This window comes from Saccopteryx leptura, chromosome 3, assembly GCF_036850995.1.
Source record: "Saccopteryx leptura isolate mSacLep1 chromosome 3, mSacLep1_pri_phased_curated, whole genome shotgun sequence".
NCBI lineage: Eukaryota > Metazoa > Chordata > Mammalia > Chiroptera > Emballonuridae > Saccopteryx > Saccopteryx leptura.
Window position 1 is genome coordinate 38,309,041 of NC_089505.1, and position 26,353 is coordinate 38,335,393.

Genomic DNA, 26,353 nt, shown 5'->3' on the forward strand with positions numbered 1-26,353 from the left:
GGAGGGCCCGAGAGAAAGGGGCGGAGCTCCAGGCGGCTGCCACGCCGCCGCTCGGCCGGTCGCGGTCTGGGCCCGCATGGCTTCGGCCTCCTCTGTGGCCCTGCCCGGCCGCGGGGCCCGGAGCCTGCTGCAGTTCCTGCGGCTGGTGGGGCAGCTCAAGGTGAGCGCGCGCGGCGGGGCTGCGCGCCGGGCGGCTCCCTCGGCCCCATCCGCCCTGCCGCTCGCGGCCTCGGGGAGGGAAACACCCTCCGGCTGCGCGGCGCCGGCGGACGGGAGGCGGGAGGCGAGCCGGCGGGTGCGGCGCGCCAGGGCTGCTCGGCTCGGCCGAGCTGGCCGGGGGCGTCCCTGCCGCGGAGTACCGGCGTCGGGAGGCTCGGCCCAGGGCAGCCCGGGGCCGCCGGAGGTTTCGGCGGAGCGGCCGGCCCAGGGCAGCCCGGGGCCGCCGGAGGTTTCGGCGGAGCGGCCGGCCCAGGGCAGCCCGGGGCCGCCGGAGGTTTCGGCGGAGCGGCCGGCGCGGCGACCCGCGCGACCCTCGGCCTGGCCCGCGCCTGTGCCGAGGACTTGCACACTTGGGGCAAACGGCCCCCCGACTGGGCGCGTGGGTGGGCTCCCGAGCAGCCGCGGGTCCGGCAGGTGTGGAGTGGAGCGCCCCAGGTCTGTCCCGCAGTTGCTTGCGGAAATGACGAGCCTTTCTGTTTTTAACAGGATTTTAGGTAGGACACCCTGGAGTGACGTCACGTTCAGGGCCCCTCCCCCGCCGCCGCTCCGTTAGTGATTTTGCTGCATTTCTCCGAATTCAATCTCCAAGATAATCTGTTTCCTGCCACTATTACTGCTTTTCATAAGATTCTTAAGACGTACAGACTTCTGAAGAGGAAGTGCGATCTCACAAGATCTCACCATGTTGTTAATAAAAGTCATTAGAAATGCCCTTATCCCTTCCGCTTCAGAATTTGGAAGGCTGACACTTGTTCAAGTTCAGACCTCTCACCAAGTGTTTTATACTCGTGTCTGTCTAATAGGGTTGTTGGAAGGCACAACTTCCTAAGCCCTGTAGTTAGGAAAAATAAGTTACTTTACACTTTTGTTTTTATGTCTAAAGGATTTGTACTTGGTCTGAAATTTACACAGTAGCACAGATTGATTTGACTGTCAGACTTTGGTATTGTATACTGTGGATTATTCCTGGACCCCTTCTCATTTTCTAACCTCTCTGGTTTATTTGATTCCAGAAGTCCATCATTTTGGTTAAGTATTTTTTAATATAGCCTGGAATCATTACCCTTTTTTCTGTGCCTTATTCCTTGAACTTCTTTTGAAGAGCATGGCAGAGAGTTATAGTTAAAATATTTCTTTTTATACACTTCTTTCTCTTCTTCATTTTCATCAGAGAGTCCCACGAACTGGCTGGGTATACAGAAATGTCGAGAAGCCAGAGAGTGTATCAGATCACATGTACAGGATGGCGATTATGGCTCTGGTGACCAAAGATGATCATCTTAACAAAGACCGGTAAGCTGTGAACTTTGCTGCTTGGTAGGTAGGTTCTCTGCTCCATGACTATGCGCCACTTTTCATGACTGAGGCCTGTGTCAGATTCTTGTAGGTTTGTTGATACGTAAAGAAAAATTATTTGAGATTTCAGGATGTAGGAAGGGGAACTATGCGTGTTGATTGCTTCAGTTGTTAATTGCACTCTGGGCTTTCTCTTGGGAGGTTGGAAGAGCCCACCTTGGTCTCAAGGAAACCTAAGTGTGGTTTTAGGGTTTCCAGGGCCTTTGAAGTGAGTGTGTTATGTCCATTCTATCATTGTATTAGTATACTATGTTACTTTAAAAAAATTTTATTTATCTCTTTTTCTTTTTCTTTTTTGAGAGAGGCAGGGAGAGAGAGAGACAGGAACATTGAGCTGCTCCTGTGTGTGCCCTGACCGGGAAATTGAACTCGGCAACCTCTTTGTTCTGGGGGAACACTCCAACCAACTGGTCAGCTTGATTTTTATTGTTTTAAAGAAACATTTGTTGTTCCACTTATTTGTACATTTTTTGGTTGCTTCCCGTGTGTGCCCCGACTGGGGATCGAACCCGCAACCTTATTGTTTTGGGATGACACTCTTTAACTGGCTGAGCTAACTGGCCGGGTCCGCACTATGTACATTTATCTAGCCCCTTTTAGCAGGCTGTCTTTTCGGAGTGGTATGTGCAAGATAAAACCCAGAAGGAAATATTCCCTCTTCTTGTAGGCGATCAACAGTGTTTACTTCTTTGAGAACAGGACAAACTTTCCTAGCAATGTAAGACATTAAATAAATATTCAACGAAGTACACAGACCCAAAGTGGCTTCAAAAATAAGTTATGCTAGAAAATTCTCACCATACTCCGACAGGAGAGAGCACCTGCCCTTGGGTGATTTTAATGGAGGGGGTGGAATCCGGGATGAGTCTGAGGGGTTGACTAGGTGGAGAAGTAGAAGGCTCAGCTCGCAGAGGGAAGGGCATAGAAACAAGCCCTGATGGCAGGAAAGTGAAGGTTTACTTTGGAAGTGATGAGTAAATGAATTTAATTTCAGCAGAGTTTCATTAGGGAGTCTGAGGAGCCCTGCTGTTCTGTAGATGGGTGGAACTGAGCTTTTTGACAAACAGTGGGGGATGAACATGGTGTAGAATAGAGATGAACCTAAGAGCAGTCTGGTATTTTAACTGGATGCGGGAGAGACTGCAGGCGGGGCAGGGCACCTACTAGGAGTTGGTCAGGCCTTGTGCTGCCTTGCTAATAGTAGGAATCTGAAACACTGGCCCTTTGGGCATTTATCTCATGACTTGCCTTCATTGTTTTGACATGATTATCCTAAACACTATTCATTATCACGAATAATTCTAGCCATTTGTTATATGATCAACATGTGCCAAGAACATAAATTATCAAATTTAATTTTCATGCCAACTTTATGAAGTATTATCTTTTTTTTACAGATGATAAAATAAAGGCTGATCAAACTTTAGCATTTAAAGAAATTAAGTAACGTGGCACAGGTCACGCAGCTAATAAATGTTGGTTGCTGGATTTGAACCCGGGTCTATCCAACTCTACTTATTTTTCCATAGAGGGCCTCATTTTGACATCTCAACTAGTATATGGGGAAATGCCTCTTTCTGAATTTTGTGTTTGTAAATAATGCTATAACCACATCATCTCTCCTGGCTTTGTAATCTGAAGTTTCAATCTTTTAAAGTGATATTTGAGAAACGAGCAATTTTGTAAAAATACAGGCTAACAATTTCCTCTGTATTCTCATGTATTGTGTTGAATATTAATGATTCAGGACTATTGATGGTTGGCATAATATAGTTACTTTAGAAAATACGGTATTAAAATACTCAGAGGGTGGTGAAAGAAAAATAAATTATATAACTTCAAAATAGTGTAGAGAAGGAGTTTGTAGTGAGTATAATTCTGTATAATTATTCACTATTTCTTGCCTGGTCAGATGTGTACGCCTGGCCCTGGTTCACGATATGGCAGAGTGCATCGTTGGGGACATAGCACCAGCAGATAACATCCCCAAAGAAGAAAAGCATAGGCGGGAAGAGGTCAGTGTTGACTGTCGACTCCACAAGAGACCACCAGAAAAACCTGCTGCTGAAGCCAAGCTAAGTTTGTTAGACCTATTAGCGTTAGGGAGTGCATCGCCTGGACGGTGTCTTAGTGTTTCCAGAAGGGAAGGGAATGTCAGGGGAGGACATTTAGAGCCCGGGCTAGAGGATGTTTAAGTAGATCTTACAAGATGGGCAGCTGTTTGAGAGAGCACAGAGTTTAGGACACAGTAACCTTCCATTGGTGTAACTGCTGAGGTAGAATCTTAAAGACAGTCTTGAAGAGTAAGCTGTTAGTGTTTGCTCTGTGTTGAGTGGTTTACAGTCTGAGCTTCCAGATGCAAGTATTTCCCTGGAGTAAGAGCCAACTGGTTTTTGTTGTTCTCAATCTTGTTTAACACAAGAACTAGAAAGTATGTCTGTTGTTGACCTTGTTTAACATAGGGACAGAAAACTATGTTGGTTTCAGTTCTAATTAGCATGGGCATGGACAGCATGGCTTTTATTAAAACAATGAAAATAGCCAGAACGTGAAGGAATTCTCCGTGTGAGTTCAGCTCTTTGGAGAGAAGTTCTATAAATTACAAGTACAATCATTTTTTATCAATATTATTTGTTGGATTTTAAATCAGTTTCTTAATTTAATGGTTAGAAGGAAAGAAAAATATTTGTATTAGTAAGAAATGAACATCAATAAAATACAAAATCAATATCAATTTGGGTTCTAAACCCAGAGGCCAGGGCTAAAGAGGAAGGCTAATTTAAAAGTAGAGGCTGCAAAATCCAGAAGGCTTTCTTTATAATACTGAATGGCTGTTTTTCAGGGATCATTGCAAGCTACTTTTATTATAGGCCAGAGATCCTCAGTTACTAAGTAGACATCCTTTATCAAGAAAGTTTAACAGAGCATGTGGCCTTCAATAGCTGTTGTCAGAGCTGAGGGGAGACGAGCTTAGTAGCCAACGGCATTTTTGCCCTTCTGCAGGCAAGAAATCCACAAGGTATTCCAATTTAGGAGTTCCAATACATCCTAAATTATGGGAATAAGAGGAATAGTGTAAGGAATGTATTCTTCCTGCCAAAATGAGGTCTAGAATACAGGGTTGGCCTCGTGACAGCCTATAGAAAGAGGAAGCCAGGGAAATGTTTCTCTGTGGGAGTTTAGACTGTCATTGTGGAGTGATCACTTTGTAAGGTATGGAAATGTCTGATCACTGTGTTGTACACCTAAAACTAATACAATATTGTATGTCGGCTGTAACTGAAAAATAAATTTTTAAAAATCTAAACAAAAGAATGAAAAGGCATTCTTTAAAAAATATATCCATAGGTTGAATGACAGAATTAATTTAAAAAGAAACCAATTAGCCTGACCAGGCGGCGGTGCAGTAGATAGAGCGTGGGACTAGGACTCAGAGGACACAGATTCAAAACCCCAAGATCTCTGGCTTGAGCATGGGCTTATCTGGCTTGAGCGTGGGCTCACCAGCTTGAGCCCAAAGGTTGCTGGCTTGAAAGCCAAGGTGGCTGACTTGACCCCAAGGTCCCTGGCTTGAGCAAGGGTTCACTGGCTTGGCTGTAGCCGCCAGTCAAGGCACATATGAGAAAGCAATCAATGTACAACTAAAGTACCACAACAAAGAATTGATGCTTCTCATCTCTCTCTCTGTCTGTCTGTCCTTGTCTGCTTCTCTCCCTCCCTCCCTCCCTCCCTCTCTCTCTCTCTCTCTCTAAAATAAACAAATAAATAAATAAATGAAAAGAAACCAATTAGCTGAAAATACTGAGTTACAGAAAAGAATTAGCCCTAAACCAGACGATGTTGATTAATGACTTATGACATAGAAAAAAGAATGGGGAAAACTTCCTTAATTATACAGCTTATTTCAGGATATGTGATAGTTCAAGGGTGCATGCAGGCATTGTGGACAGGAAATCGTGTACTGAAATACTAGAGGATAATCAAAGACCATAAAGCGACATGGGAAGAAGAGAGGACAAACTGTCCCTGTGCTTAAGGAACAGTGACTCTGAGGCTCACTCCATAACCTTCTGCAGAAGGAGAGCAGTCCCTGGGAAGGATCTCCAGCTACTGGAGATGAGAGAAGACCTGCTTCTGTCCTGACAGGAGCTGGGTCCTGACCTCCATGGGGGGGCGTGGAGCGGACCTGAACCAGCAGACAGAGTGTGGCTGTCTTCCTGTCTCTGTATCCTGGCAGTGATGAAACACCTTTCCAGCCTCATTAAACCTCCTCACTGCTCCCCACTCCTGGTCCACAGGAGAGTAAATATAATCAGAAGGGACAAGGGAAATATCTTAAAGAACCACAAGTTCTTGGACAAGAAACCAAAGGCTTGGAGAGCGCCGATATCCCATTGCCTCTTCCTGTTGCTGGGTAGGATTTGGGAACAGAGAAGGAGCTGGGCTCTTTATGCAGATGGTGTTTATGAATAAGACGTGGATGTCTGAACCGTGCATTCAGATAATTAATGAGGGTTTCTTGGCTCGAGGTGGAAGGCACATAATGAGAAGCAGGGAGTCTCATTTGCCAACTGCGTCAGGAAGGCTTTAAACAGAAGGAGGGAGGAAAATTATTTGGTAAGCCTGGGAGGCTGATTGTTTTGGAGGAGAGCAGTGTTTGGAGGAAAGGGAGGATGAGGGTGTACAAGAGAAAATTTAGGGGTCAAGGCAATACTTGTAGTCTGACCCCGTCCTAAGTAGGGTATAATACACTTTCTGTTATAACCCAAGTCAGTGGAGGACGCCTGGTAGGGATCATCAGCGCCAGTGGGATGGAACCTGAGGCCGGAGTGCAGCAGTGGCGGGTTATGTTCCGTTGTAAAAGGAAAACCTTTAGGACAGCAGAGTCACGGTACATGGATCTGCATGGGTGAAAGTTGCTAAAGAACTAAGAGGTTAAGAGGACAAGAACCAAACTTTATTTTGGGAGTGCACTTGGCAAAATGGAAAACAATGAGAAATATGGTGGACAGTTTGTAGAGTAATTAATATGTGCCAGCGAATAAACACTTTCTATATTTAGACTGTTTAATCCACACACAAGCCTTCAGGTAAGTTTTATTATTAACCTCATTTCACAGGTGAGAAGCCTGGAGGACGAAGAGGTTAAGTCACTTGCTCGGGGTTCCACAGCTAGTAATTGGCCAGTCGGTTTCAAACCCATCTGAACTGATAGTTCGCTCTTCAGCCTCACTAATGGTGTGTGAATGGTGCATAATGCTTTCTGAGTGCTTGTCGCAAAACTGACACAAGATATTTGCTGAAAGCTTCATTCAGCTCAGAACTTTAGGCAGATTCTTGACACACTTTGCTTACAGGAAGAAGCTAGAGAGATTATCTCTCTAAATCTATGTGTGAACGAGGCAAAAAAAATATGGCAATGGGGGTGGCCAAGCTCACCATCAGGAAGGGAAAATCTGGCATCTTCGGCTGGCCACGTACCCTGGACCTTTGTGGTGTTGATTTCCGAGAGTTGATTTAGAAAGGTTGGCATGATTGTGTGACTTATGCTGCCAAACAAGGAATATTGATGACCTAAGAGGTCTCAAAATGCAGTTCTGAATGCGTAATAACAAACGCTTTCCATGACTTTAGATCCATAAAATTGTTGCTCAGTTTCAGGAAGAGAGTAACAATATACTTGTTTATCTGTTATATTTTTTAATGGGCGTGATGATTTCAATCAACAGGAAGTATATTAATGAGTCGGTATTTGGATTTCAGTTAAGCTGCATGTATAGATATATAGTGTCTAGCATACGGAGGCTAGTGGCTGCATTCTGCTCCACCTTGGTCAGATGACACACCAGTAACTACGTGGAGTGCTAGGTGCATAATGTTTTTTTTGTGTGTGTGTCAGAGACAGAGAGTCAGAAGGGCAGATAGGGACAGACAGACAGACAGGAAGGGAGAGAGGTGAGAAACATCAATTCTTTGTTGCGGTTCCTTAGTTGTTCATTGATTGATTTCTCATATGTGCCTTGATGGGGGGGGAGGGGCTACAGCAGACTGAGTGACCCCTTGCTCAAGCCAGCGACCTTGGGCTCAAGCTGGTGAGCCTTGCTCAAACCAGGTGAGCCCACGCTCAAGCTGACAACATAGGGGTCTTGAACCTGGGTCTTCCACATCCCAGTCCGACTCTCTATCCACTGCGCCACCGCCTGGTCATGCTGGGTGCATAATCTTAAATGGAATAAAATCATCTGTCAAAGCAGGACTTTTATGTTTGTATTCTAAAAATTCAGCTTTTGATATACCTGTACATATATGTTACTCAGTTCATTCTTTTCAAACAAAAGCAATAGGCAAACTTATGTGTCTAGAATAGTGGAAAGATGAACTGTTTATAGAGACCTTTAATTTTTGAAAATGTAAAATATTTTCTCAAGTATTTTGCCTAGATTTATGAAAAACAAATAAAGGATAGTGCAGGTGTAAAATAATCTAAATTCCATGTCTCTTAAGGGTGGTATGATGCTACAAGCCGTTCAAGATAGCCGTTCTGACCTGTGGTGGCACAGTGGGTCAAGTGTCGACCTAGAACGCTGAGGTCACCGTTTCGAAACCCTGCACTTGCCTGCTCAGGACACATATGGGAGTTGATGCTTCTTGTTCCTCCCCCCTTCTCTCTCTCTCTCTCTCTCTCTCTCAAGCTGAGTAAATAAAAACTAAAAAAAATAAATAAAGATAGTGATGTTACTATGTACAGGGACAGATTGTTGACACTGGCAGATAAGTTTTGCTCTAGAAGAGGCTGTATTCTATAACATCATTTTTCCTCCCAGTAATAAATAAATATACACACAGATGTCCATATTTATTTTCACAGCTTTTCCCTAATTCATTTTTTTATTTTATATAAGACTTCTGCCACTTTTATGTAACCATTTGCCAAAAGTGGTTCTTAGAATCATATTCTTTTCAAGGCGCCCAACCTCTGGTTAGAACTGAAGCAGATTAAGAGGTATAGGATGAAGATGGTCAAGGAATTTGAAGCCATTTGAGAGTAACTTGCAGACCTCATGCTTCCCAAACGGGATATTTTAGGAGGACACTGGAGCAACACAGAAGTGAAGGAAGCAGTGGGAATGAGGGTAGATCCTGGGATTTCAGAAACTAAAAATGACTACTGACCACTTTCTGCTCTCTCAATCTCTTATCTCCACTTTTCTTTGGATTTTGACTCTCTTGGGCTTCTGTTTTTGGCTTCCCTCCCCCACCCTCTGCTGGACAAATCATGCAGGTGAACCCCGAGTGCCTGGTTTGACTTAACATGGCCATTCCTGGACCCAGCAGGATCACTGGCCACCTGGGTGACGTTGTGCTTGGGAGAGGGAGGAGAGTTGGAGGAGACGGAGGCACAGTGGAAGAACTACAGGGACGGTTTCAGCCAGACAAAGTACTTTCTGTTAGTGCTGCTCAGGGCCCACCTCTTGAGGCCTCCCGCCGGGCATGTTTATGGAGGGAGGACAAGAAGTGTTCAGTGATGATGTTGAAGGCTTCACACACTTGTCATTGACAGTTTGGCTGACTACCCTCCAAGATCCCTTTCAGCCTATCAGTGTATTAGCCTACAAGATGCTAACATGTCATTTCCTGGGTTAGTGACACTAACTGCATATTTTTGTGTAGTGTTTGATATTTTGCAATAAAAAATTTAATAGAAAACTGATATAATAGTGTACAAACATTTCTTTGAGATTTTTGATTCAGTGTTACTTTCCTGTTCTTCCCATTCACAGGTTTGTGTTGGATTCTAGAATGTTTACAAGTGAAATGGTTGTGGGCATCGTGAGTTAGGTTCATGCACAGGATATAAAACCTTTGGCCTCCCGTTCGATATTCTATAAGCATCTCACACCCTCCTTGTTGTCCATTTTTGAGTGTGGTGTGCTGCAGGCCACAAAATAAGTCCTTAGTGGTGCTTATATGAATAAATGTGCTTTCTTATTTGATGTATACAGCTGCTCTAGTTGTAAGCCATAAGTATTGTCCAATATTCTGCTGCTCCTTTGGAAGTTATTTGTAAGAGTTTGAGCCCAGTGCTTAACTTTTGTAAATGAGTTTAAATGTGAATGTGATTAAAATAATGGTTTGATATTTCAGGAAGCTATGAAGCAGCTAACCCAGCTTCTCTCGAAGGATCTTGGCAAGGAGCTCTATGAACTGTGGGAAGTAAGTATATATGATGGGTTGCTTTTAGTTATTGTGACTGAATTTATATGCTTCATCACCATTTTCGTTAAATTGTATTATCTTAATAAGCTGTCTCTAACTCTCTGGTTCGTGCCCGTTTCTTACCTCTCAGCTACTACAGGCATTTCTCATGGCTAATATATTTTTTCTTCCCTCCAGTTTCCCTTGTCACCATAGTTCCTGGCACTGATCCTGACCCACCGCCTGGGTTTCCTGATACATTGCTGTCAACCCCACCCCATGCCCACCCCACCCACCTTGGGTCCTTGAAAGCAACATGGGCTCTGGGTGGTTGAGAACTGGGTTGACTTCCCCCCTCACCACTCCCCGGCTTAGTGACCTTGGACACGTGCGCGTCTATGAAACGATGAAGAGTTGTTAGGGCCACGTGAGGTCAAGGTGCAGTGCCGCCATGATGCCCGGCACAGAACGGGCTCTCGGCGCTTGTTCCCTTCCCAGCGCTGCTGAGGGCCCGACTGCAGGCAGCTGGCTGGAGGCAGGGGGCACAGGACACCAGTGTGCCCGTTGCCCCTCCCAGTGCTGTTTCTCATTTGTGAAGAGAAAAGGAAACAAACCCTCCTACTGCAGCCCTCACTTCCCGCCCACCCCACGCAGTGGGCGTTCCTGCTGGAGCCCCAGCCCCACTCTGACCCGGATGCTCTGCCTCCCACTCTCGCTTCTCACGTTTCATCAGAGCCTCCTCCCTCCTCCTGCCCCAGAGCCTGATCTTCATCTTTTCTTTCACACCCTCAGGCCCACCCTGCTTTGCTCTGCCCGAGCCTCAAAGCTGCTGGAGCTGGCCCCTCCCAGAGTCCTCCCACTTGTGTGCTGGGTTCTGTCTTTCCTTGACTTGGCAAGAGGGACCAAATGGGAAGTACCTGGATCGAAACCCTGAGCAGACATTTCTCCTAAAACGCCATTTTCCTCAGTGCTGAGGATCTGCAGTGTGCTGTTGTTTCTATGATTGAGCTGCATTATGGGATGAAATACAGCTGGTGCTCGACTTAAGACCATGATTGGTTCCGACAGACCGGTCGTAACACGATTTGGTCATAAGTTGAGTAGGCTATCTGTACAGTACTGTGAAATGATGTTATAAAAATCTTTAAGTCATATTTTATCATAATTTTCTTTCATTGTTATATATCATAATTTTCTTTGTTCATTTTATGCCATTTGTATCATCTCTACACCATTTTGTTTCTTATTTTACTGCATTACCAGTACAACTAGTTTAATATTTACAAAACATACAAAATTACAAAATACAGGTGCATACAAAATACAGGTGTAAAAAATACCATAGGAAACATTTTCCCAATTGCAAAACATATCAAAATATATAAACACGTACAAAACATTTTATTGGCCAGCACTGTCATACGCCCAGCTGGGCAACGCTTGCGCTGCCAGACGCGGAGCAGTCGTGGCTAGCGATTATGGTTGTAAAGTTGAATGGTCATAAGTTGCATAGGTCGTAAGTCGATCAAGACCTGTAAGCCTTTGAAGGCAGTAGGATGTGCTGTTGAGGGGAGCTTGCGGCCTGGGAGATGTGTCTGAATCTCACCTCCTGGCTACCTGCGCTTCCAGGAGTTACCTGGCTTTATTCTACCTAATTCTCCAGAAAATGAGAATAATTACAGCTCCACAAAGTTCAGAGAGCCAGTTAAAAACAAAACAAAATCCTGACCCAACTTGAACTCATTCAGCAGCAAAATCTTTTTTTTTTAAATTTAGAAAATTAACTTTAATAGGCTGACATTGATCAATAAGAGTATAGGTTTCAGGTAAACATTTCTATAGCATTTGAACGTTGATTATGTTGTATCACCCGAAGTCAAATCATTTTCTGCCACCTTATATTTGTCCCTCTTTATACCCTTCCCCCTCCTCCTCCCCCATCCGCTCCCCACACCCCCTTACCCTGGTATCTATGTCCATGAGCCTCAGTTTTATACTCCACCTGTTTGTGAAATCATACAGTTCTTAACTTTCTCTCGTTTACTTATTTCACTCAGTATAATGTTCTCAAGGTCCATCCATGTTGTAAATGTCACTATATCATCCATTTCTTATGGCCAAGTAGTATTCCATTATATATATATTATGTGCATCTTCTTTATCCAGTTCTTTGTCGAGGGACACTTTGGCTGTTTCCATGTCTTGGCCACTGTGAGTAATGCTGCAGTGAACATGGGAGTCAGCAGCAAATCCTTACCTGAGTCAACCAGAGGCAGTTTAGAGGCCCCACTCAGCCCCTTGGTGAGAAAGTAATATGCTTGCTTTTTTTTTTTTTTTTTTTACAGAGACAGAGAGAGTCAGAGAGAGGGATAGACAGGGACAAGGACAAACAGACAGGAATGGAGAGAGATGAGAAGCATCAATCATTAGTTTTTCATTGCAACACCTTAGTTGTTCATTGATTGCTTTTTCATACGTGCCTTGACCGCGGGCCTTCAGCAGACCGAGTAACCCTTTGCTCGAGCCAGCGACCTTGGGCTCAAGCTGGTGAGCTTTTGCTCAAACCAGATGAGCCCTCACTCAAGCTGGCGACCTTGGGGTCTTGAACCTGGGTCCTCCGCATCCCAGTCTGACACTCTATACTGCGCCACTGCCTGGTCAGGCAGTAATATGCTTTGATGTAGAAATATTAATCTGTTTGTCAACCAAGTCTGCCCTACACCCTGCTACAGGTTTTCTGTAATAGATACTGTATGTGCCATATTATTTTCTAAAATTAAAAACAAAAACAAAAACGGAAAACTGAAACAGTCCTGGTGTCAGGATTTAAGATGAGAAGTTGTAGGTCTTTGATACTTATCTTGTCAAAGAATTGTGAAACTTAAATCTGGCGAAAGTGTGTGCTGTTTGACCAGAGCTCTCGGGTGGTATCTGTTACTAGGTGTAACCAGCTTTCTTTAGAAAAAACAGTCATAACCTGAAAAGCTTTTATAAAAATTTGCACTCTTGTGACTCCTAATTATGAAAAGTATGGCGGCCTAATTCCTGTGGATACGATGGCAGTGTCTGTTATTTTCTTAGCTATCAACACTGGCAGAGTAAAGCTTACTGCCAAGTTTACTGAATTACAACAGTATTTTACAAATAAAAAATGATACAACACTCACTTAGAAAGACTTTGTATTTGAAAAAATATAAAACACAGAAAATTAACTCTGTGACCCCCAAATAGGTAACAGTTGTATGACCGTGTAAAAGTCAATGGCTGAATCAGTGAAGCTGATTGAGGAAGATCTCAGGACAGTTACAGTGGCCCCCTGGACTGTGACATTCCTCCTTTAGAATCATTGCTGCCAGGCTAGCCAACAACCTAAAGGTTACATTTCTTCATTGGTGATACTGTGGGATGTCGATGACTGAGATGGGGGGGAAAGTTGTCAGCTTTTTTGCTTTCTGACATGAACTTCATCTTTACATGTTATGAAAGGGAAAGTTTATTAAGGACCAGTGGGGGAAAATGAAGACCCTGTGAATAAGTAGCAACACATTTTTTCAGACAGAATTATGGAAATTTATTTATAGAAAATATTATTTCAGGCTCTTAAGCTCTCCTTAACCAAGTGGCAAGCCCCGTGACTGAAATCTGCGTTAGTCAGTAGGATGGGTCAGAGGGACCCCAGAGGTGCAGACTGAGCCTACGAGTTAAGAATCAGTGTTTATTAGTTTATCAGTGAAGAGTGTGAGTGTGTGTGTGTGCACACTCTGGTGGGCACATGGATGTTTAAGATTACCTGAAAATCATTAAACTAAAGGGGGAAAATGTACATACCTATACTTGATAATATTTTTTTTATTTTAATTTATTGTGTTTACATAGATTCTAGTATTTTGTAAAGAACATTTTAGACATTAGAATGATCTCTAATTCCTTTGACCATTTCTCCCCACCCTGTGTCTGTTAAAGCCTGCTATAGAGGGCATCACTCTTTCTAGACAGGATGCATGCTTTGCAGAGCCTGTAGTGTCTTCTGAGAAAACCATCCCAGCCCTGTTAGAGGCACCGAAGAAGACACTGCAGGACTCCTTTTCTCTCTCTCGGGTATGGGTTGAACTGTGTCCCCTAAAATTCATACGTACCTTCAAGTAAGACCTTATTTGGCTCTTTTATAGAGGTAATCAACTTTAAATGACCGGTGTCCTTATCCAAAGGGGAATGTGGACTCAGATGCACAGACTGGGAGAATGCCATGTGGACGTGTAGAAGGCCATCGGTGAGCCAAGGAGCGGATCTTTCCCTCACAGCCCTCACAGGGGCCAGCCTGGCCACTACCTTGGTTTGCACCTTCTGGCCTCCAGAACTAGGAGACAGTACATTTCTGCTGCTTATGCCCCCAGTTTGTGGTACTTTTTACAACAGCCCTAGGAAACTAATTCTCTTTCTTTCTCTCTGATACATGATACTGTGCAGTGGCTACTTTATTGTATTCTTACCTATATTTAAAATTACCTCTACGTTCTGTCTCTGGCTTTTTACTGTATTGTTAGAATATTGTAAAGTCAAAACTGAACCAAAACCCATTTCCATCTCCCTCATTTTATGGGTAAGAAGACTAAAGGCTGAAGAGCCTTACTTTGTCCAAAGCTTCCCAGGTAGTGGGCGACAAAACTAGACCACAGGCCCACGTCCTGGTTCAGCATTTTCATTATGGCATTATGCTTATGTTGGTTAATTAATTGAACAAGTGTTTATAGTTCTAGTGTATTCATGGACCATGTCAGTCATTATTGTAAGTAAGAGACTCTCTTAGTTTCCTTGGGCTGCCATAACAAGTTACCACAAACTTGGATGGCTTCAACAACAAAAATTTATTGTGTCCTAGTTCTGCAGGCTAGAAGTCCAAAACCAAAGTGTCAGCAGGACCATGCTCTCTGAAGCTCTGGGGGTGGAGGGTCCTTCCTCGGCTCTCCCAGCTTCTGGTGAATGCCTCTTCTAGCTTTGGCATTTCCCTGCCATGTAGACACACTGCTCCAGTCTCTGCCTCCGTAGTCAGATGGTGTCTCCCTGTGTCTGTATCTGAACCCAAATTTCTCCCTCTTATAAGGACACCAGTCATTGGATTAGGATTCATTCTTATCCACTATGCATTTATCTTAATTTGATTACATCTGCAAATACCGTTTCCAAATGAGATGCATACATAAATATCAGATAAACATGTATTTTTGGGGAATACTACTCAACCTGGTATACAAACTCTTTTTTTTTTTTTATGGCAGAGACAGAGAGAGTTAGAGAGAGGAACAGATAGGGACAGACAGACAGGAACAGAGAGAGATGAGAAGCATCAATCATCAGTTTTTCGTTGTGATACCTTAGTTGTTCATTGATTGATTTCTCATATGTGCCTTGACTGGGGGGCCTTCAACAGACCAAGTGACCCCTTGCTCGAACCAGCGACCTTGGGCTCAAGCTGGTGAGCCTTGCTCAAACCAGATGAGCCCACGCTCAAGCTGGCATCTTCGGGGTCTCGAACCTGGGTCCTCTGAGTCCCAGTCCAATGCTCTATCCACTGTGCCATCGCCTGGTCAGGCCAAACTCTCTTATTAACTTATTTTTATACTTCATGCCCAATGTTATTAGCACATGGTTATTAGTGCATTAGTACAGATTTCAAGGATCAAATACTGGTTTCTATGTTTAGTAGCTTTGTGGTCTTGGACACTTACTGAAACTTTTTGTGCAGTAATTGCCTCATTTTTAAAATGGCAATAATAATAGTTTACCTATCTTATAGGGTCATATGCAATCAAGTTTATTAATATATGTGAAGCATTGGAATACTGCCTGATACATAGCAAGCTCTATTTTTCTTTTATCTCCAGTCCATATGTTCTGATTTGGAATTAAGAAAATATGGTCATTCTGTAGCCAGGGAACTTAGAATGGTACTAATAGAAAATGCAGCTAATTGCTTTCTGCAATATTATTCACAACTAGTTCCCACTATAAATAGCTGCCAGCCCAGAAAGCCACATCTGTTTAAAGCAACTAAACATCCTTGATTATAATTTATCTTTCACCATAGAAATAGGAAATCAGATTTCAGCAAGTCAAGAGAAAACGTTCTTTTTTTCTCTCAAAGTATCACAGAAAGAGGCCGACCCCACTGCCTGCATTTGCTTTGCAGAAATAGCCCTTTGAACCCCAGTCAGTGCAGGAACTGCCCCCGGCCCCAAGCACCGCCGCCTGCCCTTGGATTGTTCCCACCCTGCGTTTTCTTAACACTTGGTCTGGAGTTCAGTCAGCTGGAGATACAGTGGGTTAGCAGTACTCTTTGTAAAGGTCTCCCTGTTCTGTCCTTTGAAGTGTGGGTACAGTATGTTGTTGGGGAGTAGATACGGAGCAACGCAGGAATCCTGGATCCTGGAGTGCGTGTCACTCGGAGGTGGCAGGTGGAAGATGCAGGGACACACTTCACAGAGATCCACACTTCCGCAGGGCCAGCCTTCCCCAGCGGAGAGGGAAGAACTTTCATCTTCCTCTCCTTTTCTTCCCTCCTCTTCCCGTCAGTCCTCCATCTTCTGGGCCTAGAACCTGGGCCTCTTCCCTGCTCAGGCCCCTAGTTTTTCTGTTGCTCCACACACCCCAGCCTGAGCCGTTTCAGTCGTTCTCTTCCCCCGTCCCTGAAAGCTGCGGAGTGCTGGTGGGGGGACCCCTCATCCCTGCCTGAGGAACGGAGTCACCACGCGTCAAGGCAATGCTCAGTGGCCCCCGTCCCCTCCCTGTCATCACCTCCCTGTCTCTGGACCCACATCAGCTGGCCATCGCTTTCTTTAACCACCTGCTTTGCCATTTCTCCTTCAGCTTTATAGTAAATAATCTTTCCTCTTTTATCAAGAAAACGGAAGTAGTCAGATGGGAACTTTTCGAGCTCTGTATAAGCCTTGTAAATCTATTCATACAACCCTATGTTGAAATAAGTCTCTTTGGATGCCACATTTTCCTACTTCCCTTCGTGACCAAGTAGGTAAGGCGTTGTCTACAGCCTTGCTGTCTGCTCACAGCTCCCCCTGCGCTGCTCTCGCTGAGGACGCAGACTGCCTCTGTGTGGCTCCCGGCCACCCTTCTCTGTCCCTGTGCCATGCAGCACCCTGGCTGCATAGGAGATGCTGCCACTTGTTGCTGAAGTTCTCACACCCCTCTGGTCTGTGCCACTGCTCCCTCCTGATTTTCTCTACACCCTTCTGGCTGTTCTGTCTGTTTCTTTAAGTACTCCTCTTTGGCCCATCTCTGCAGAAGCTCCAGGTTCTGTGTCCCCTCTCAGGGCCTCTGTCCTTGGCGTCTTCTCCTCACACTTCCGGGTTCAGTGACCACGTGCTGACTATTCCATATATTCTCAACAGTCTTCCTCCTAAGCTCCTGACTCAAATCCAACAGCCTAATAATGGACAGCCTCACCTAAGTGTCCAAAGAATCCTCAGCTCAACAAGGCCCTACTCATTATCCGTGGCTACTCTTACTATTTAAAAATTCTTTATTAAATACAGAAAACTACACAAAAACCAATGTATAGCATAGGGAGTTATTAGCAGGATAGCTTCCCTGTAACTGCCATCCACGTCACGATTTGGGACTTGACCATTCTCCGCAGAAACCTCTTTTTCTACCTGGAACCAACATAACCCCTAATTTTCATAGTGGTCACTTGAATTTCTTTATGGTTTTCTCACCAAAATGTTCATCCATAGATATTTTAGTTTAATATGTCTCATTTTAAAAAAAGATAGGCCCTGGCTGGTTGGCTCAGTGGTAGAGCGTTGGCCTGGCGTGCAGGAGTCCCGGGTTCGATTCCCGGCCAGGGCACACAGAAGCGCCCATCTGCTTCTCCACCCCTCCCCCTCTCCTTCCTCTCTGTCTCTCTCTTCCCCTCCCACAGCCAAGGCTCCATTGGAGCAAAGTTGGCCTGGGCGCTGGGGATGGCTCTGTGGCCTCTGCCTCAGGCGCTAGAATGGTCCTGGTTGCAACAGAGCAACGCCCCAGATGGGCAGATAATCGCCCCCTGGTGGGCATGCCGGGTGGATCCCGGTTGGGCTCATGTGGGAGTCTGCCTGCCTCCCCGTTTCAAACTTCAGAAAAATACAAAAAAAAAAAAAAGATAAATATGTTTAAATATCCTTTAATCTACAATTCCCACTCCCCCTTTCTCTTTGTTACAAGTTTTTGTTGAAGACTCTCCCATTTGGCCTATAGTCGAGTTTCTCATCGTTCGGGTTTTGCCAGTTGCTCACTCATGATGCAGATTGTGTTCCTCATTTTCTGCAGCCTGGCAGCTGCATCCAGAGGTTGGATCAAATTCAGATTGGATCCTTTGGCAAAACTATAGGTGGTGTTGGATTCTTTTATCATGTGACACATATATCTGGGTTTTCTTGATGCTTTTATATCCCTTAATGCTCTGGGGTTGCAGAATGGTAATCTAATGTTTTATTTCATTTTCAGTTTGTAGCTTCTCCCTCATCTACTCTCTGGTTGCAGGTCATGCAGTACAGGTGTGGTAAAAACACTGGACTCTGATGGCCTTCTTGGTAGCAGGAATGGCAGGGTGTTCCAACCTCATCCATCTTGAACATGGTCTGGCTAGACCACCTGTTTTTTTTTCTCTGTTTGTTTTAAAATGAAGAAATGTTGTTTCAACACCATATAATGGGCACTAGGGATGCTCATTGCTACTGAGTTCATTATAATTTCTGTGCTTCTTAATGGACCGAGCTGGGATATGTATGTACTTATAAAATACCTGTGAGTTCATAGTGATATCTCCAATTCAAATTCAGGACTGCACAGTTTGTACTTAGTGTCTTGTATTATTCTGGTGCATATCCTTTCTTCTTCACCAGCGATCCTGGTTATATAGCCTTTATCTCATTGCACAGCACCCATCTCAGAATAACAATTGTATGTACTACCACGATCAATTCTGATCGTTAAGAACAGTTTAAAAAATTGTTCGTCTTTGCTATCTCCATTCTCCCCCTATGTTTTTTATAATTGTTCCATATCTACATAGTCCAAACATTTAACCAAGACATACTATAACCCCTCGCTTTGTAAACCTCATTTAATCTTAGTTCTACAGGTAACTGTAGTTGATACTCGACTGCTATACTTAGAGTATTCTATTTATTTTTGTTAAATGATGAGTTTAAATTTATTAAATATAAATATATAAGTATAAATATAAATTAACATATAAATGTACTTATTCCTAAGTGCCTTTGAAATAAAACAAAATGTATTTGGCTTTGTATTAAAATGATTTCCCTGCACAATTTAAAGCTCTATCAAAACTAAAATAGCTGCTTTTATAAGAATAAGGCATTTAATAAAAACCAAGAAATTTTTAGCAAGTCACATCATGTTATCCTGACAAGGAAGCATGACAGGTTAATTATCTGAACACATCTGGGGTAGAATTACAAATGGGAACTTTGCAGGAAAACCAGTTGGGAACACTATGAGTTTAATAGGAGAATGATTCTGTATTGTATTAATTGGGACTTGTGGTTGTATGACATGTCATGCTCTGAGAAACAAACTTCCTGCCCTGGCTGGATTGCTTGGTTGGTTAGAGCGTTGGCCTGAGGTGCAGAGGTTGCCGGTTCGATCCCCAGTCAGGGCACATATAGGGACAGCTCGATGCTCCTGTCTCTCTTGCTCTCTCTCTTCCTTCCTCTCTCACTGAAGTCAGCAAATAAAATTAAAAAAGAAAAAGACCCTCCTGCAGCTTTTTGTTTCAGGTCTGCACTGAGGCGGGAGGGACTGATACCTCTGTTCCCTGTCCCTACCTTCACCACCTCCCTGCCACCAACAATCACACACACATCACAGCATGGGGAGTCACAGATCCTGACTGTGTCCTCCAGAGCCTCACCCCAGAGAGACTGAAGGCTTCCCTGGTTAGAAAGTAAGGGCAGAGATCCCACGTGTGAAGTGGAACAACATTAAACGAGAAAACTAGAAATTCACTTGAAAGTGGGACGTGGGATTGTGCGCACAGCCCTCTCACATGGAGTGAACTGGCAGGTGAAGCCTCTCTGGAGAGGGTTTGTACACAGTGTGGAAATGTGGCCAATTCAGAATGTCCTGTTAGCTGTGACTCTGGTTTCAGGTACCAGAACCTGAATTTTCCTGGATTACCCTATCATGAGGCCCTAATCATGCTGCTGCAATTGTCCCTTTACATAGGAGTATGAGACCCAGTCTACTGCAGAAGCCAAATTCGTGAAGCAGCTGGACCAATGTGAGATGATTCTTCAGGCGTCTGAGTACGAAGACCTGGAGAGCAGACCCGGGAGGCTGCAGGACTTCTATGATTCCACAGCAGGTGCTCTGCGTTTTCAGGAGGCATCGTTCTAGTTCGGCTTCCTCCAGTATAGGAAATAGCGTCATGTTAGTGAATCCACTGTTCTGACCCTCCTCTGGTGGTTCCACACGGAGTGTCTAAATAGGAAATGGTGGGGTTCGTGGGCAAGTGGTCTGGTGCAGGAGTGCACTGCTGCCCTGGAGTTTGAGCACCAGGTTTACAGTCGCACCCACGAGCTGTGGCCCTGGACAGTCTCCTGACTTCTCTGTGTCCCTTCCGAGAAATGGAAAGTATAAAACCCTATTTAAGTGAGAGCTTGGTTTTGAGATTCACAAGAGATAACGGATGTGAAAGCATCCGTTTGATGTGGAAAGATCCATTATGATCTATAAGTTCTTTACAGGTATAAATAAGGTCACGTGAGGTGGAGATAGAAACAGAGATTTAAAACAAGAAAACCCCAAATAACTAAAGTCACCATACCGTTGTCATTGTAGCACTTCATAGCACAGACCTGGGGTCAGACTGCATGGGTTTGAATCCTGGTTTTGTCACATAAAATCTTGGTGACCTCCAATAAATTACTTACCCTGACTCTGGGCTTAGTTTCCTTTGTATTTATTTATTTACTTACTTACTTTTGTATTTTTTGAAGTGAGAAGCGGGGAGGCAAAGAGACAGACTCCCTCATGTGCCCCAAGGGGATCCATGGCATGCCCACTAGGGGGCAATGCTCTGCCCATCTGGGGTGTTGCTCCACTGCAATCTAAGCCATTCTAGTGCCTGAGGCAGAGGCCATGGAGCCATCCTCAGCACCCAGGCCAACTTTGCTCCAATGGAGCCTTGGCTGCAGGAGGGGAAGAGAGAGATAGAGAGAAAGGAGAGGGGAAAGGGTGGAGAAGCAGATGGGCGCTTCTCCTTTGTGCCCTGACTGGGAATCGAACCCAGGACTTCCATATGCCGGGCCCAAGCTCTACCACTGAGCCAACTGGCCAGGGCCTTAGTTTACTTATTTTTAAAATATGCAGATAATTGCAGAATCTACTTTATAGGGTTGAGGATAAAGTGGTTAAGTCGTATGAAGTGCTTAGAATAATACCTGGCAATAAGCCGTGGCTGTCTTCATTTTGGTGCAGTTTCCAGGGTGGGAACTGAGCACCCTGTGCTGGTGACGGCTGGGGCAGTGGCCGGGGTTCCTGTCTCCCTGGAGGGGAGCGCGCCAGAGTGTGTCACAGGCTGACACGTGTTCTCCTTAATGACGCTCCTCCTCAGTTCGCTTCCCAAATCCTCACTTGCTCACCCCGTCTTTTAATAAGCTGTTTGAGGGCCAAGACCAGCTCAGTCTCATCTGTCTTTGATATAGGTGATGCTGAAAAATGTTTGACTTCAGTTAAATAGAATTGTGTTGTAAACTGGGGCTCAGCAAACAATGGCCCGTGGGCCAAACTGGCTGCTGTGCTGTGTAGATAAAGTTCTGTTGAAACAACCACACTCATTCTTTACGTATTTTCTGTACTACTTTTGTGCTACAACAACAGAGTTTAGTAATTTGCATCAGAGACAGAAGTTCACAACGCCTAAAATATTTACTGACTCTTACAGAAAAGGTTTGCCAACCATATTATAAGCAACGGTTGCGTCCTAAGACAGCATTTTCCACCAGTAATGTAACTAAAATACAGGTCATGTTTATGTGGTATTCTGCATTTTAACATGCTTATCTTCTATTTTGACACATTCTCAATGAAAAAAACAAAACCGTGAAAGTACTAGGAAAATAAAAACTGTGGGTGCTGGAAAGGGTCATCTAGTTGAAACTCCACATTTTATTGAAGCAACTTGGACCTGGAAAGAGAGAGTGACTTCCTATCCCTGAGTTGAGATTACAATTCACTGCACTGAGTGTTGTGAGTTTCCCTGTAGTTCCTTCATCAGAGGCTGCCTGGCCAGGTTTCTGCTGGTTCCATCTAATTGGCAGCTCTTTGCCCCATTCTCATCTCTATGCTCAGTGGCATCTGGGGTGATGAGAACAAGCTGCAGGTGGTCTTCTGAGGCCCCTCTCCGAATCAGAAAGAAGGACCTGGAATTGTGTCTTGCACTGGAGTAAAAGCATAGGTCAGATCACAGAACTGAGCCCCTGACAAGGCCTGGGGTCAGGCTTGAGAAACTAATGTATTCTCTCGTCCTTATCTTTTTTTCCTCTTCTTGCCTTGCAGGAAAATTCAGTCACCCTGAGATAGTCCAGCTGGTTTCTGAACTCGAGGCAGAAAGAAATGCTAACATAGCTGCCGCCACCAGTGAGCCGTGCTCCTGAGACGTCTCTCTGTTGTTGCACTTCTGTAACCAACATTTTATTTGTCCATTGGATGGTATTGTGTTTGCCACTGGTGGTCTGTTGACCTGCCCAGTTGTGATTTTGTTTATTTTCAGTTGCCCGACTCCAGCAAGAAACATGATACGATTTGGGCCATAAAAGAACAGAACAGGATGTGGTCATGAAAATGCATGGATGAAGGCTTAGGGGTGGGGTGTCGTTTTATGGACTAAATAAATACTTTTTTAAAACCTTAAACGTTGGGATATTTGCTAGAGATTTTAAATCTGTTGAATTTATATCCTTCATTCCCAAGGACCAGAGTCATTGAATGACTGGTAATTTAATTATGATTTATTTTAAGAACAGATTTTTCAGCTGACTTCGTGATAAAGACCCAAGAAAAAGAATGCATTATAATGAGTGCAGTCTCTTCTCAGATGAAATACATTACTCAGATGATCACTCTCTGGAGCCAGAATTTTAATTTCACCTGCTTTAGGCCTCTGATCATGGACTTGCAAACCTGCTAACAGGTTTCGCCTCTTCTCCAAATTCTATTTGTCATCTGGAGATGTAAATTGGGGCATGCAATTTCAAATTTACTTGTCTTCTCTGTACTTTTCCCTGTCTGATTTACAGATGTTCAGACCTTGATTATATGAACGTTGAGCAGCAGGGGAGAAATACTGAGTGATGAGAGTATTGCTGGGGTGGGTCGCTGGACCTTATGTAGGAAACACTTCAGACTTGGTTTCTTGCCCTCAGTTCTCTTTCATACAGTAAGGAATCCTGCTGGCCTTTAGATGATGCTCAACCATTGAATGGCGAGGAAGCGAAGGCTATTGGTAGAAACCTGCTCGGTATTTTGCACTGATAGATATTGGTGTGGAACATGATGCCTGTCCCTTTAATTCAAATGTCAGTTTCCATTTGAAGAAAGCCTTTCAGGCTGGCATGATGAGAATTCTAGGCAGCGTTTCTTTGGAAACAGCAGTCTCCATGGATACCCAGTCTGCAGGAAGCAAGGTGCATGATCTCTTCAGAAGCAGCACACGTGCACATAGAACTAGCTGCTCTGCCTTGAAAAGAGCAATCTGTTTTGTATCCAAATGCTGCGGCATCATAGCAACAGCATTTAAAAGGTGATAAGTGACTGAAAAGCAGCAGTGTGGTTATTATTGGAGATACAGTTAGTAAGAAAACAGAACTATATCAGTATTTTGTAGTCTTTTTCTCCTGGCATGAAAACATACACCCAAAATAACTCAAGATAAGATTCAAATATTTATAACCACAAAATTTCCTGTGGCCCTGGAGTTTTATTGGGAATGTTAGGCCTACTGTATTTTTCATAAATTCATGGAGAGGCTTCGGAACCCTCTACTAGATCCGACTTACTACTGTCACTTAGTCATATCTCAGCTTCCATTTACCTACCAGGTGAGGGTTCATACAGGCCCAAGCCTTCCTTACTGAGGTAATAGATTTAAAAACAGTGAGAATGTAATGGTGTTATAAATAAAATAGTGTAAGAATGAAATGCAGATCAAAAAAGATAGCTACTGAATTCATCAGCCAATGTTTACAAATATTTGAGCATTAACACATAAGAATGTATTTTTCTTGTAAGAAACCTGCTACTTGCCTGGAATAGGTTTTCTGAGTAACAAAGCTTATAATTATGATGCAGAGTAATCATTCTCTGGTTGAACTGTTGGTTCACTAACTGGCTTACATTTGGTTATATCGAGAGCAGGGAGAGATTGAAGAAAGGTGCTGACCACTTCAGATTGATAAGCGGCAGTTTTAATAAGCAAGGGAACTTGCATATGTGACTTGTCTGGGGAAGCCACAGGATGAGTTCATCTCCACACCTGCACTCCAGGACCTTTTTTTTTTGCACTCCAAAATCTTAAGTGTATACAGAGACCATCACTGCATCCAGGTGCGTGTACCATGCAGGTGGTCTCAGCAAGGCATCACTCTTTTAAGGCCGTGTCCTTGAAACAGCTCCTAGGAGGGGACCCGTGGGCAGAACACAGATACTAAGGACAGGGGTGTGTGTGAGAAGCCTCTCACTGCCCAGGTCCTGCTTACAAGTCAACCGGTAGTCATGTCCTCTTGCTGACCTCCAGCATGAACTCAACAAAAACCATTCCTTGTTACTTCCCTGTAATAAGGAAGAGAAACGACCCCACGCAAAAGGAGCAGGGGGTACATACACCTCAGGCCAGTTCTCTCTGTCCAGTCCCTTATCTTTCCTTTGTGGGCTAGCGTTTCATTCGCTGCTACATAATTCCCAGTGCCCTTGTGTTTGAGGAAATGTTGATTCTGACAGCATGTCCAATCTGTTTATCTGAAAAGTCTTGTAATACATGCTCTGGGATAACTGACCGATGAAGTGCCTTGTGAAAAAGCATCCTCTGTACTGAGACTTAAGTAATTTTTTAGTCTTCATGTCCAAAGTGAGATTTAGGATTATTTTTGGTTTGCCTTAATACATAGTATTTATAATATAAATTAAGTCAAGAATGTAGAATAAAGGATTGCATCATTCTTAAAGATGAAACAAAGATTTTGCCAAACATTACAGTTTGAAATGATATTTGAACACCAGGTTTAAAGTTGCTTTACATTTTTATATTTAAATCACTTTTTAACCTTATCATCATCTTTCTTTATCACACCCACCCACACTCCAATTTGATAACAAGTGAGAGGAGAGTGTTGAGGTTGAAGTTTGCAATCTTCAGTACCATTTTATAGTCAAGTTCAACAACTTTCAAGTTGACAGGTAATTTTGGAACAACATACTATTGCAGAACTTAAGACTCTGGTGTCCTCTTCATGTTGACCACTGAATGGCTGGCATATCAAGACATTCCATAATAAAGCACGTGGGTTGTTCGGTTTTCTAGGTTCAACCGCAGACTTCTACGAAGTTGTGTAATTTTGAGTAAAATGCAGATTGCTTTGCTGACATGACCTACCAACAGTCAGTCCTTTTGATATGAGAATTTAAGATAAAGTTGCAACAGTATTTATAAAGTGAAAATGGTTAATTTACAGATAGCTTACTTTTCATAAAAGCTAGTCAATTTTGTAACCACAATTCACATTGGAATTTTTGACGATTGAGTATGGTAGTCCCCCTCCTCCATAGGAAACATGTTCAAAGACCCACAGTGGATGCCAGATACTGTGAATAGTACCCCTATGTATACTTTTCCTACAGGTATATCTGGTTTACCGCTCCTCTTTGCATATCCGAATTGCCAATATCACTATTCTTGCCTTTTGGGGCCATTACTACGTAAAATAAGGGCTACTTGAACACAAGCACTGCAATACCAAGGCAGTCGATCTAGTAACTCAGACTGCTACTAAGTGACTAATGGGTGGACTGATGGGTCTGGCATACAGTGTGGAGATGTTAGACAAATGGATGATTCACTTCTGTGGCAGGATGAAAGGGATGGCTTGAGATTTTGTCGTGCTACTTAGAATGATGCGCAGTTTAAAAGTTATGAATTGTTTATTTCTGAAATTTTCCTTTTAGTACTTTCAGATCGAGGTTGACCACAGGTAACTGAAATTGCAGAAAGGGAAACTGGATAAGGGGGGCTACTGTACATTTTTTTTGTTGTGGTATCATTTTGTATACATGGTCCTGACAAGAATTTGTTTTGATTTGTTAGTAAAAAATTACATCCATTGTGTGCAGATGCCTTAGCACTGGTGGAACACTTGCGAGTTCGGCATGTGGACTTGCACATCATGCAAAGCGAGGGGAAGCAGGCGGCCCGTGACCAGGCAGTGAGGAAATGGAACTGCAAGCCTGAGACTACCTACCTACCAGCAACTGCTTTGATTATGCTAATCAATGACGTGGCTTGTTGAC

General features: G+C 43.8%; 1 protein-coding gene across 1 annotated transcript; it reads left to right on the forward strand.

The window, feature by feature from the left end:
* HDDC2 (HD domain containing 2) lies at window positions 1-22,707 on the forward strand. The gene is made up of 6 exons (XM_066373309.1): window positions 1-160; window positions 1,391-1,512; window positions 3,488-3,590; window positions 9,721-9,789; window positions 20,018-20,156; window positions 22,352-22,707. The coding sequence occupies exons 1-6, from the start codon at window positions 77-79 to the stop codon at window positions 22,447-22,449; spliced, it is 615 nt and encodes a 204-aa protein (XP_066229406.1). The 5' UTR covers window positions 1-76; the 3' UTR covers window positions 22,450-22,707.
* The last annotated feature ends 3,646 nt before the right edge of the window (window positions 22,708-26,353 follow it).